Source organism: Pteronotus mesoamericanus, unplaced genomic scaffold, assembly GCF_021234165.1.
Source record: "Pteronotus mesoamericanus isolate MK-2021 breed Mesoamerican mustached bat unplaced genomic scaffold, CSHL_Meso_final contig_265, whole genome shotgun sequence".
Classification (NCBI taxonomy): domain Eukaryota; kingdom Metazoa; phylum Chordata; class Mammalia; order Chiroptera; family Mormoopidae; genus Pteronotus; species Pteronotus mesoamericanus.
Window position 1 is genome coordinate 803,541 of NW_026555113.1, and position 13,508 is coordinate 817,048.

The 13,508-nt window shown below is 58.4% G+C and overlaps 1 protein-coding gene across 3 annotated transcripts in view; it reads left to right on the plus strand.

Annotated features, from left to right (window-relative positions):
* The window catches only part of DPP6 (dipeptidyl peptidase like 6), a 484,609-nt gene that overhangs the window by 303,545 nt on the left and 167,556 nt on the right, over window positions 1-13,508 (plus strand). For all 3 annotated transcript variants that reach the window (XM_054574779.1, XM_054574777.1, XM_054574778.1), the window contains exon 3: window positions 6,660-6,758. In XM_054574779.1, coding sequence (XP_054430754.1) covers window positions 6,660-6,758 — 99 coding nt within the window. The remainder of the gene's footprint in view (window positions 1-6,659; window positions 6,759-13,508) is intronic.

The window sequence follows — 13,508 nt, forward strand, 5'->3', positions numbered from 1 at the left end:
CAGAAGGTAGGCAAGAGAAACTTATCTTCTAACAGAGCAGGATAGTTTTGCATGCTTTTATACTTTTTACATTTACAATATAACTGTAATTGTATAGTATGCATACGTTCCTACCTGGTTCTTCTGAGCAATATAATGTTTGTGACATTTGTTGCTATACTTTATTTTATCTGGGATTGGGGGGTGGACATTGACTTGTTGTTCCCCTTATTTTTTGCATTCATTGGTTGATTCTTGCATGTGCCGTGACCAGGGATCAAACCTGCAGCCTTGGCGTATCCAGACGATGCTCTAACCCACTGAGCTACCCGGCCAGGGCTCCTGGTGTTCCAGATTGTATCGGTGCCCAGTTTCTAATCCGTGGTGGATTACGTCATGGGGAGGTCTTGCAGAATCCCGATGAAAATTGCCGGGTAGCTTAACAGTAATTCAAGAACATCAGAGCGCAACAGGTAACGGGTACCTTCTCATTTCTTAGTCTTGCCGAAATCGATGGCTTGGCCATTTCTTCTAGGCGCTGTCTCTCTGTTCTCCTTCCTCCATTAAACTCACCCCTCAACCCCAACTTTGTCATAGGCCACCTGTGACCGACGCCCATGGCCGGGTGGCCTATCATAGGAGGCACAGCTCGCTCGACAGGTCTCTGCCGGGGCCCCTCTGCCCCTCGGCATCTGGGGTTGTGCCTCTGGACACCGTTGGATCTGTCCGCCCTCCCCTGCCAGCTCACTTTTGGGGTGACCGATGTCTCCCCTGGTTACGAGATAGTTAGGGGGCTTTGCGGACTGACGTGAGCTGCTTGGTGCTCATGGAGACCGCGTACTGTCAACAGAGAACGCAGGTAATAGTCACTGGGAGAGTCCAGAGTACGGAGAGGCGGCTGAGGAGTTAGAGACTTTGAAAGCCGCATGCGGGAGAGAGGGAACGCTCTCCATGAGGGACGGTCAGCATGAGGCGCAAAAGCCTAGGGCGCTCGCTGGGCCGAGGGTGCCTGGCGTGGGAGGTAAGCCCCAGGGTGTCCGGAGTTACGGCTGAACGGAGGCGGGGAGCAGATCGGGAGGGTCCGGAACACCAGGCGCTGGATTTGACGTTGTCCTCAAATGGCTCCTTCTGTCTGCAACAAGTTATAAGTCATACCTAGTTTTAGAATCTAATAAAACTATAGGTCCTCTTACCATCGAAGGGAAGAGGGGGCGTGTATGTCCTCCTCAAAACGCGGGTATGTTTCGTGAAGTTCACGGACCCGGTCCACCCATCTGTCCGCGTGCGGCTAAACCCGGTGTTACCACCGTCCGTTAGAGCACTTCCGTCCGCAGCTGCGGAACGCCGGGCTCCAGCGTTCACACTCACCGCGCGGCGCCGTTTCGCGGGACGAGAAGCCCAGACGGAGGCAGTCCTGGGGTGGTTCGGTGGCTCGGAGCTTCCCTCCTCTACCGTCCTCGTCCCCAGCGTGCTGGCCGAGGTCTGCGGTGACAGCGCACATCCCGTCTCGTACGGTCCCGGGAGGGAAGGGAATCTCCCAGAACTTTGCTCACGGGTCCCTGTCTACCCTGAAAACAGCTGCTTATTTACTTCAACAAATAATATCGCAGAGCCCCCCTTTGCCGTCAGGGGCAGAGACGGCAAGGGCCTCCCCCAGCCCGGCCGGCGCCAAGGTCGAAGGGCCCGAGCGAGCAGGAGCCCGCGATTTCCGGGCTGCCGGGGCAGGGCCGCCCGTTCCTCGCCCTGGCGCGGAGAGCTCGTCCTGCTCTGTAGACGGAAAGCGGCCTGAAAGGGAGTTCTGGCCGCGTCCCCAAGCAAAATTCCTATGTGCCGCTGCTGACCTTAGAGGTTGGCTGTGAACTTCCAACACCCTGAGAAGCGGGTCCCCAGGAGAGTCTTCGGAGTCTCTCTCTTGACTTTTCATCATTCCTTCTAGAAGGATCGTTAGGTGCATTCTGCTTATTTATGGAGTCTTACCCGAAAGAGCCGTTCGTCTGAGGAATGAATGGCCGTGGGTGTTTCTTATTCACGCTCGCTTGGAGAGCATTAGCTGAGGAAAGTGTGCCTACGTATTTGCCCATAAAAGGACGCAGAGGAAAACACGGCCGCGTCACGCATCTACGAGAAGCAGTAAATCTTACCCCGGCGCCCCGGTAGTCCTGGAGTCTGTCACCTGGTCTCCGTGAGGGTCTCTTGGTAAATTCTAAGCAATTTTTCAGAGACTTTGGGACCCTGTGTTACAAGGAGCCAGCTGGTCTCGTCGTTCTTATTTTAGGGGGCTCTCTGACCTGGCAGGAACCAACGGCATCCAATTCAGGAGTCCGGGCCGAATTACCGGATCAGGGGCAGGAACGAAGAAATCGGCGATACGATAAAACCGGAGACCTAGAGAGAAATTGCGCAGGATGAACTGAGCGAGTCGGGCTCGCGGGGCGGGGTGGCACTCGGGGCTGGCACTGTCCGCCTTCTCGTGCAGGCAGAGTCCTTCTTGACGTCCCACTGGAATGGCCGTGATCACTTACGCAGAAACAGCATAGGAGGGGGGACCCCCCAAAAATCAGAATTTATTTATAAAGGCATTGTATACTTACTCTTACATGTTTAAACTTCAGTCACCTTCAGTCTCCATTTGAGGCAATACACCTAGCGAGACTTTTTTCCGCGGCTCAGAACAGGTTTTGAACCTGTCGATTTTGACACCTTTCAGTGCCTCTGCCGTTTTTTGTTTCACCTCTTCCACATCAGCAGAACGTTTCCCTTTGAGGACTTTTTTTTAATCCAGAGAAACAAAAAATGTCACATGGAGTGAGCAGGTAAATAGGGAGGGTGGGGGCCCTGCCATTTTTGGTCAATAACTGCCGACCCCTCAGCGCGGTGCGGGCAGGTGCGCTCATAAATCACCCATCATGAAATGGGCAGACACATCCAAAGAGTTAAAAAACAAAATTCACTGAAGCCGAACACAGCCTCTCCCAACAACGCCAGCTGGTCACCAATATAGATGGGTTCCTAGAACACTCTGGACTACAAGGGGCCCCCCTTCCAGAGGATAACTGTGGGGTTCTGGAGGGCCCCCTCATACACATGCACATTCTCAGATGGTGATTTCATAGTCCCTGAACCCCAGGGTGTTTCTCAATGGACTCAGTGCTTCTGTGCCACGTATTAACGTCACCGGCAGTGAGACTCAGCGATGATTTGCAGGGGCTCAGATTCAATCGGCCTGCTCTCCCCCTCGGTTTCCCTTCCTACAGATTCTTTACGTCTTGTTTTGTTAGAACTTAGTGCATGTACGGCTCTTGCGTTTTCCGAGAAAGCGGCGGCGTAGTTGGAAGCCGGAGGACACATCTCTCGGGCGTGGGATCGTTGAAACAGGTCTCCTTGAAGACAACCCCCGCCTAACGCCCGGAACCTGGGACTGTCACCTTGTGTGGTGGGACGGGGTCGTCGCAGACGTGGTTGTCAGAAGCCTTCTGAGACGCAGGAGTTGCCTGGGTTGTCCAGCGGGTCCTCCACGCTGTCACCTGTATCTTTATAAGCAGGGGGCAGCGGGAGGCTGGACACAGACAGAGGGGAGATGGTGATGTGCCCGGCGGGGTGCAGAGAGGGGAGCAGCGTGGCCACCGGAAGCTGGAGGAGACAAGGAAGAGACCGTCCCCTGGCACTTCCAAGAGAGGACGGCCCTTGCAGCGTGGGGATTTTGCCACGATGGCACACGTGCTGGGCTTCCCGCCTTTCAGAGCCGGAGAGGACACACTTCCCCCGTAGAAAGCCACCGGCGTGGCGGCGCTCTGTGGCGGCAGCCGTGGGAAACCGCGGGGACGCAGGGAAGGGGACGCCTTGGCCCGCGGTGGCTTGGCTGAGGCTCCCGGGAGGCGCGCCAGGGGCGTGCGGGGAGATCAGAGCTAGAAGAGGGACGGCACTTCGGGGCGGGGGCGTGAGACGTGGCCGTCCCTGGGCCTCACCTCCCCGCTTCTCCGGCCCCACGCCCCCCAGGGGTCCCTCCTGGACATCTCTCTCACCGCTCCGGGGACCCCACTCAGCTTCGCGGTGTGGTTCTTCACCCTCTCCGCCGCCGGAGAAGGGCCTGAGTGCATCCCACAAAGGTGCACACGCGTGCTCTGCAGCCGTGGAGAGGGCAAGACTGCGCCTTTCTCCCGCGCTGACATCTTACTATTTTGTCGCCAAGCATCAAACAGATAAAGCGCCACCTACAGGCCTTATGGAATGAACAGGAGGAGCGGAATGAACCGTAGACCCATCCACAAAGCGTAACATTCACGCAGTGACCGCCGTGCGACGGATGATTTTGGGAACTCGGTTGCCCCTTAAGGTGTTTGAGTGGCGTCGGCCCTCGTGACACAGGTGTTTGGGGTTTCGCACGCCCACCCTAGTGCACGCCGGGGGTAGCGGCGTCACCCCACATTTCTTGGGCGGGGGGTGCTGCACACCCGTGTCTAAAGCAGCTGACAGGAGGCACTGGTGCATCGTGAAGACACACAGGCAGTCCGGACAGGAAATTTTGGTGTGACTCTGTGCTTAGGATCAGAACGTGACTTTATTAATATTTATTGCCCAAGTAACGCATGTATAAACAGAAAAACACACAGTAGGGAAAAAAGATAAGAAACTAACAGCGCAAGTCAAACAATTATTATTATTATTCTTTTCACAAACTATCCATCTACAACCGGCGCCCAACTATCATTACTTTTCACCCTTTCTGACTCCAGCGTTTCTGGCGTGTACCCTGTCGTTCTTCCGATTGTGCCCATATGGCCCGTGCTCACAGAGCTCTCTCGCCCGCGGCCTGTAAGCGGATCATGTGAGAAGATTGAGGGACAGCCAGCAGAGCGGACCCCTGATGGCTTATGCTTTTAAAAAGTCTTCTGGGCCCTGGCCGGGGTGGCTCAGGGGGCCGGGTGGCGTCCCGCAAAGCGAAAGGGCGCCAGTTCGATTCCCGGTCAGGGCACCTGCCTGGGTTGCAGGCCAGGCCCCCAGTAGGGGGCGTGCAAGAGGCAGCCAATCAGGGTTGCTCTCTCCTCTCACATTGATGTTTCCCTCCTTCCCTTGCCTTCTCTCCAAAAATAGTAAATAAAGATTTTTGAAATGGAAAACCCCTTGCAAGCATTCACGGTTTCATACACAAGTGCACCTTTCCGTCGTACAGCCTGGCACGGGACAAAGCCAGAGATAAAACTGTGAAACTGTGTCACCAAACAGTTGTCTGGGGAATTGAGGTCAAGTCAACTCATTTCTTAAAATCCACCCGCAGCTGCAGTGAGTTGATGGTCATTTGGACCACGGCCGCCTTAAGCAAACCCGTCGTCTCAGCCATTCAGTCTGGGTGCGCCCATCCCACCGGCCGCTTCGGGGGGTTTCACTCAGATTATTCATTCTCGTGCTGTTCGGTGATCTGACAAACATTCGTACCGCGTCCCAACAACCTACCCCAGATTTCGAAATAAAAAATTCCAACAAGCGCCGTGACAGCCGGGACACTGAAGAGAGAAACAGACATAAGGAAACGTCCAAATGTAAATATCTCGCCGGTCCGGACCCCTTTCATGGGGGAGGCTCGCAGCCCCCCAGGCCCGCCGCCCAGCACCGGGGACCGCCGCGCCCAGCAGCTCCGCCCAGAACCGGGGGGAGGGGACCCCGCGTCTGCAAGGACAGTGGCGTGGCGGCCGCCATCTTCCATCTAAGACAGCAGGACGAAGCCGGCACCTGGGCGCGTGGCCTACCTCAGAGCTGGCTGGAGTCGAGTCTCTCGCGACCAGGACGCGGGGGAGGCCGGCTGGAGGTGCCGCCCGGTGCGTTCAATCTCTCAGCTCAGGCTCACGGGCCACACACATGCAGATGGCCCTTTGTCTTTGAAAAGGAGGTGGATGGATTTTCGTGCCTCTGATGGACAAAGCCTCCTCGGAGGCAGGTCCGAGAGCCCACAGGCTTCGAGGTCAGGACGTCGGGTAAAAGCTGCCAGGTTTCTCTGCCCCTCCCCCGCCCGCTGCCAGCGTCGTTCAGGACACAGCTCCCCTGGGGGTGGGGGGGCGGCGGGCTGAGCACCTCCAAGGCCCTTCCCAGATGCTCACGCCCAAGCGCGGCCACCCAGGGATGCAGGGCAGCGTCTGGCTGTTGGCACATGCACGTTTGCGAGGTGACTCCGTCGGGACAAGAACAATCCCCAAGCCACAGACAGGCGGGGACAAGTGAGGCGTGCGGGGCGTAAATACCCAAGAAACGTGTCGGTGGTGTTTCACCCCCAGCGGCCCCATGTTGCCGACACCGGGCATTTAATAGACGCTCCGCGATCGGCGGGTCACGTAACGCAGCGGAGAGTCTTTCTAGACCTCGGCTCCTTCCTCTTGTGACGATTCCCGCCTTTTGCCCATCAGTCAGCCTTGAAACGGTGCTCAGACCTAAAAAACGTGCTCGTGCGTGTTGACACGTGGACGGCGTGACGCAATGCCACTTCTGAATCGCAGTCCCCTTGCTATCATTTTTGGTGGTTTAATTGTTTTAAAAAAAGAGAACTGTGACTGGCTTTGTTGTTCAGTGAATGTTTGTGGAAATTACATTTTACCACCCATCCCGCGTCTGAATGGCCATCGAGTGTTTATCGTCCCCTTTTACTGAGAAACATAAAGTGTTAACTATTTGCCTCTTTTTTTGCCCCCCAGCGGAAGATAACAGTCTGTCTCAGAAGAAGAAGGTCACCGTGGAGGATCTCTTCAGCGACGAGTTCAAAGTTCACGACCCCGAGGCGAAGTGGATAAGCGGTGAGTCCCATGAGCCCCAGGGACAGGACAGCCGGCCCCCCCCCGCCCCCAGGCCACGGGGGACAGCGTGGCTTTCCAGGCCACCTGGCGCGGTCCCCCAGTCTCCCTCCCTCTGGCCGCAGAAGGGGATCCCCGGAGCTGTTGTGGCAATGATCTTATTGTCATTCTAAGAAAACGTGTGTCTGGTAAAACGGGGCCGCTCCCGCGTGAGGCATGAGTCCTCCGTGTGGCCTCCCGAATCATCGCTTCTCCCGCGGAGACGGGAGGTGTTGCTAGGCAACCAGCCCTGGGAGCGACACAGCTGAGCTTTCCTTCCTTCCCTGGTCTCATTCTCCATTGTCCTCCTCCTCGCCCCCACCCCGCTGGAGAGAGGGGCCACGGAGCGGAAAGATGCTTCTAGAAGGTGGCCGCCTCGACAAGGCAGGGCAGCCTCGGGCACCGATGCTGACGACTCGCCTCCTGTCCTCTGAACGAAGCCTGTTTTTCTTGTTTGGGGGGGGGGGGGGGGTTTGAAGCAACGAAACAGAACAGGCAGACATGGAGGCAGAGGGAGTGTGGGCCCGAGGCCACGTCTGGTGCAGGGCACGGCCCGTGTCCTCTCGCTGGTCTGGGGGCTATAAGGGCGGTTGCAACACAGAGACGCTGGCCACGGCTCGGCCAGCCCGGTGGCTGATGGTGGCCACGCTCCGGAGCCCTGCTGTCCCCGGGAGCCTCCTTGGGACGCACTTGCAAGTGCTTCTTGGGTCAGAGAATCGTGCTGTGAGACGCTAGAGACCTGGTTCGAGTCCTGGCTTGGGCAGGAAGCGCAGCCCAGAGAGGCTCCGTGCCCTTCCTGGGGTCACGTGGCTGCCTACTCCCCCGGCTCCCTGTTCAGTGCTCGTCCCCCCAGGTGTCCTGCCGCTGCTCCTTGTGCCTTCGCGCCCTCACGCTGCTCCCGAAACGCTTCTGATGCTTCACAGACTGTCACAAACCAACTCGCTGCTCCATTGTCCTCCCCTCTGGCGCCAGAATTAATTTCTGATCCTGAGGTGAGCTTGTTTAAAAACGAAAAAGATGGATGGTTCTCGGAGAGAGCAGGTTTTATCAAGGGAGCGGGAGCGGCGGCGGGAGGGCCGGGGAGAGAGCCAAGGGCTCCCGGGCAGGACGGGGGCAGCGACGGCGCCTTGGATTTGCAGGGAGGCAGAGCATCCGCTCTCCGTGTCCCCTGCCCCCCTGCTCTGGCTGGAGGTGACACCGTGGCACACTCTGGGGCCTCTCTTGGCAATGAAAGATGGTGACCGTCCTCGTAAGGAGGGCAGAGCCGGTTCTGGGGACAAGACAGCGAGCCGCCCGCGGCAGCCTTGACAGAGGTTGTGCGCGGCAGGATGGGCTCGTTCTTCCCGGGCAGGCATTTCGAAGACGGGGTGTGTGCTCGGACTTCGGAGATGTGTGCCGATCGGGAGGCAGAGGTTAGACCCCTGGAAACACGTCAGAGAAATGTCCGTCCGTGCTGAGTCCTGGTGGGGAGAACCAAGGGTTAGTCGAGAGAGGGTAGGACTAGAAAAGGAAAGACAGATTAAAGAAGGGGGGAGAGAAAGAGGCAGGAAGGAAAGAAGGAAAGAAGGTGGAGGGAGGAAGGGAGGGAGGGAACTGGTGAAGAGGCGCCATCTAGGAATAAAAAGATGGGGGGCGGGGCACAGCCCGGGCTGGGTGGTTCAGCGGGTGGGAGCTTTGTCCTGTAACCAAAGGGTTGCAGGTTCGATCCCTGGTCAGGGCACATGCGGAGGCAACTGACGGACGTTTCTCTCTCATATCGATGTTTCTCTCTCTCCCTTCCTCTCTCTCTAAAAGCAATGGGAAAAAAAGTCCTCAGGTGAGGATTTAAATAAATAACAAGGGGCCAGAGACGAAGACCCCGAGCCAGAGCCTCGGGGCTCTGAGCGGTGCGAGGAGGCTCCGGGCAGATGCCGTCGAGAGCTAGAATAATAACAGCTGCGTGTTTCCCAAGGGCGCCATGGCTGTGGGCTTGGCCTAAATCGGCATTCTGTGGGGGAAAGGAAGAGACTGGAAGCAGGGAGGTGGCGGCACAAGGGCCCGCACGCATCCGCAGCGACTGGGCGGCTCGCGCCCTCAGAACCCCGCAGAGAGGAGGCACCATCAGTGGCGGGGTGGAGGCGGCGGCACTGCCCCCGCGATGCTTCCAGCTGCCCCTCCTTCTCTCTCCCTTACTCCTCTTCCCGATCCGTCCCTTTCTCCCTGCTCCCTGAAGAGGGAATAGCGTAAGGTGAATGCAGTGGCTTTGCAATGAGTGACGAAGCCCTTTGTAATTGATTGTTTACAAATACCATGACGGCTCCCTTCGCTTTTTTTATGCCCCACGTGGATGTGTTAAGATGCGGGGTAAGGTCACATTCGTAGGATTATCGAGTGATCTGGCACTGGGATGAGCCTTGGAAGTCATCTGAACATCCACGTGTTCGGCTCCTCTGGACAGGGACCCAGTGCTGCAGGTTCTTGGAAGGCGGGTAGGCACCTGAGAATGGGGTAGAATTAAGAAAATGGGGGAGTCCAGCCCCAGCTGGTGCGGCTCAGCGGGTGGAGCGCCAGCCTGCGCACCAAAGCGCTGCTGGTTCGATTCCCAGTCAGGGCACCTGCCTGCGTTGCAAGCCTGGTCCCCAGTAGGGGGCGCACAAGAGGCAACCACACATGGATGTTTCGCTTCCTCTCTTTCTTCCTCCCTTCCCCTCTCTCTACAAATACATAAAATAAAACCATTATTTAAATTATTTTTTAAAAAAAGAAAATGGGGCGTCCAGCTGGACCTGTTGGAACGGAAGGTTTCAGGGACGTGCAGCAGCCCGAGGAAAGCTTGGGCTTGTGCCGTAGGCAGCGTTTTGCTCACCTGTGTATTGCGTGTTTACGAGAGCAAGTTAGAAAACAGGCTTGACCAGGGCTTTAAAAGGTAATGAGAATCACCTGTCATTTTGCCAACCGGAAATAACACCGTCCGGTGTGTAGAGTCATCCGTTCAGACGGTGTAACTGTGGGAGGACACTGAAGGGCAGAGCGGGGACAGCGTAGAGCCCGGACCCTAACCTCATTCCCGTGTGAATCAGTATATATTCCCATTAGCAGTCAGTGTCTCCCGCGGATCCCGCCCCGTAAATGTATCCTCAGATACTGAAAGTTTAGGCAGTGAGTCGAAACGATGTGACCGGTGTAAAAGCCACCGTGACTGCGAAGGGAAAAGACAGGCCAGCTGCGCAGACGGTGGCGGGGGACGGGAAGAAGTCCAGCTGAGGGTGCTCAGACGCTTTCACGGGGCCAGCGGCTCCATCCACAGGGCATCGGCTCGGCGTTGAGGTGATGAGCTCAGGGTAGAAGCTGATAGAAGGTGAATACGCAGAAATGAACCGGGCGTGACGCGCGGTGGGAGGCCGGGGCCCCCCGGAGGACCCAGAAGGTGAGCTGCGGGGCTTTCTCACAGGAGAAGAGACCGGAAGGGCTTTGTGGGGGGTCCTGGGGGGTCCCCGGGGTGCTGGGGGGCCCGAGGAGGCAGGGGAGCCACGGGGGGAAATGACTTGCGATGTTGTAACGGCGGATGAAGAATTCATCCAAGGGAAGCTGCCCCCTGGTGGCCATTGGCGCCACACCGTCCCCGGCCCGGCCGCCCGTGTCCTGGGTGGGTGGCCCTTTGGACATTCCGACTGGTCGCTGGGTTGGGGATGTTTCCTACCCATACAAACGGAAACGCCAAACGCCGTCTTCTCAGCCCTGTTTCCCACGACAGCGCGGGAAGGTTCTCTCCAGGAGACGGTGGTACGTGTGTGCACAGACCACGGGCCGTGCTGTGCTCCCTGCCCGTGCGAGCGAGGCCCCGTCTGCTCCGTGGCCGTGGGGTCGGGCCCTCTGCACGGGGGTCTGATGCCACAGGCCCTGGGGACATCCCCGGGAGACACCTCTCCCCAAGGCAGCCTGGACCGAGCCCTGGAAATGGCCTGGCGAGCCCCACGCATCCTCCAGGGGACCTGCTGTCCCCTCCCAGGGTCATTAGGGTGCAACCAGGGCCTGATTCGCTCGTCCGCTGGCTCCGGGCAGCGCTTGGTGTTCCAGGCCGGCGGGGCTGCGGGCGGGAGGGGGACCCGGAGGTGGATGGGGGGGCTCCAGGACCCGACTGTCTGTGTTCGTTTACACTATCTCCATTCATCCTGCCTCTCGTGAGCCGAGAGCCCGGTGTCTCCCACAGGAAATACGAGAGAGACTGTAAAATTGGAGGAAATTGCTTCCTTTGAATGTAGGAAAATACTAGCGGGCTGGCCGATCCCAGGAAAGTGTACGTCGTAGACGATAAAATTGGCGATAGGGCTCAGAGCTCAGAACAGCTTGATTTCTGCCTCTGCCTTGTCGCCCCTCTTTTGTCGCCCCGCCCTGCCGAAAGGGTTTCTGCGCGGAGCTCGCGGGCTCCGGTGGAGGCGCGTTCGCGGGGGAGGCGGCCCGGGTATTTCTGCCGCTGGGGACAGGCCGCGCCTGACAACCGAGGCCATCAGGCTAAGTCAGGACCGGGGCGGGGGAGGGGCTTCCCGGGGCCCTTTGTGCTGCCGATAGCTGTCACCCCCGTTAACGGCAGGGCGGTGCCCGGAGAGGACAGGTTTCAGAGCCGAAAGACGTCCTTCAGCGGCTCCGTGGGTCACCAGGCACCACAGCTGTCCTCACTGGAAGCCACTGCGCCAAACACACACCTGTGAACGTCACCGTGCCTCATCAGAGCGCTCCAGGAGGGGACGGGGTGGAATTATATTACACGTCAGCATCGACCACCGATTCACTCCCCCCTCTCTCTCGTTGTAGTTTTCAAGACCCCTGTTCTCAGGAGCGGGGAAGCCCGGGGGTCTGGCACTAAAGGCCAGTGGCGTCTCGGGCTGCGTTAGCGACGCGGAGAAAGCCGGCCGCACCGCCAGCGCCGCGGCGCTCCGGCCAAGGCGGCTTCAGCGGCCGCCTGTCACCTGTGGTCCGCCGTCCCCGCGTTGAGCTCAGACGTCACCCGCCTAACGTCCTTCCAGAGTGCCCTGTCGGAGTGACCTGTGGCAGACGTTGGAAGGACAGCTTCCACCCTCGGCGCAAGTGCTGGGGCAGCCAAAGTCTCCCCAGTGACAGCGGGAGGGACAGCAGCCACGGAGCTACCTCAGCTATTATTCCTTTTGAACCTTCGCTAAAACCCGGGGAGGCTGGGGCTTTTCAGCTTCCCCTTAGAAATGAGGAGTCTCTGACTCACAGGAACCGGTCGCTTTGCTGAGGGTCCCAGGAGGGCTGTGGATACGGGGGTCCAGCCTGTGGGCGTCTCGCGGCCACACATTAAATGCATGGCGACACGTAATCACAAAAGTCTCGTGGTGTTTTAGGTAAACTTATGATTTTGTGTTGGGCCACATTCACAGCCACCCTGGGCCACGTGCGGCCTGCGGGCCACACGCTGGACACCCCATTTCCCAGTGTCCCACCACAGCCTCACCGTGCCTGCCCCTTCCCTCCCACGGCCCCCTCCCTGGGCCACGGCCAGGCCAGCTTCCTGGCTGGCTTAGCGCCTCTGTCTCTCTCTCTCGTCTCTTTTTCCGAAAACGCTTTCATGACGCACTTCGCTGCTTCAGCAACCCTGACTCATCCTTTATGGCCGATCCCAAACCAATCCTCTCCGGGTTTTCCCGAGCAGAATCAGATGCTCACGCCCCAGGCGGCGGCAGAACTCTGTGCGGCTTGGATCAGGGCGGCGGGGGGTGCCTCAGCTGTGGGTCCCGGGCCTGGGGGCGCATCTCGGGACAGAGACGGTGGCCAGCCACGGTCTCTCAGGAGACCACACTCCCGCCCAGCCCTCTGCGGGGGGCTCCCCGGTGCCCTACCTGGCCCCCGGATGCAGGAATTGTTTAATGACGGGTTCGGGGCGTCCCATCGCTGCAGGTTCGGCAGGGCCAGTGCTCCCCCAGAAAAGGGAGGCGTGCTCGAGGCGTGTTCCGAATCTTTTCAGCGCTGTCCCTCGGGCAAGCGCCCCCCCGCTTCCCCGGGAAATGAGACGTCCGTCCTGGCTGAGCCCAGGGCAGAGCCAGACCGGGACTGAAATAGGATGCCTGCCTGTTTGCACGACAAGGGGACAGGCTCACGTCTCCCCTTTTGGATCTAGAGGAATGCGTGTGTGGGCGTAGGTATGTGTGCGCCTACGTGTCACCTGAGGGACGTCCGCGCCTGTGAGAATAGTTGTGAGTTTCTTTGAGCCAGACTGACAATTGCCAGGAAGCAGAGCCCCACAGACTGAGCAAATGCTCCGGGAAATGGCAGTTTGCACCTTATTTTATCCATTACAGTCGAAGAAGGAGGCGGGAGAGAGCAGAGGGGGAAACCTCTGGGACTGGATCGAAAGGGAAAGGAGAGACACCTGCTTCTTTTACACGGGTGGGTGCAGGCTCGTTAGCTCAGCCGTTAACACGGTAACAATAACAATGGGGGGTCTGTGGTCTCTCTCTGGGGCCGGAAAAAGGAAATCACCCTCCCATTCAAAGCTGTGTTATTATAGATGCAAACAGACAACAGACAGAGCCAAGGAAGGGGAAGGTTTGCGCCTGGGACAGGGTTACCGCCACGACCGGCTTCTAGTTAGAGCGTTTTCGTTCCAGCCCCTCCCTTGGGGTTACTCCTGGCCTCTGAGCATGTAAGGCCGCCACGCGGGCTTCCCTGAGCTGACGCGGGCCCCCCGCCCCGAGCGGGGCGGCTTCGCACGTGGCC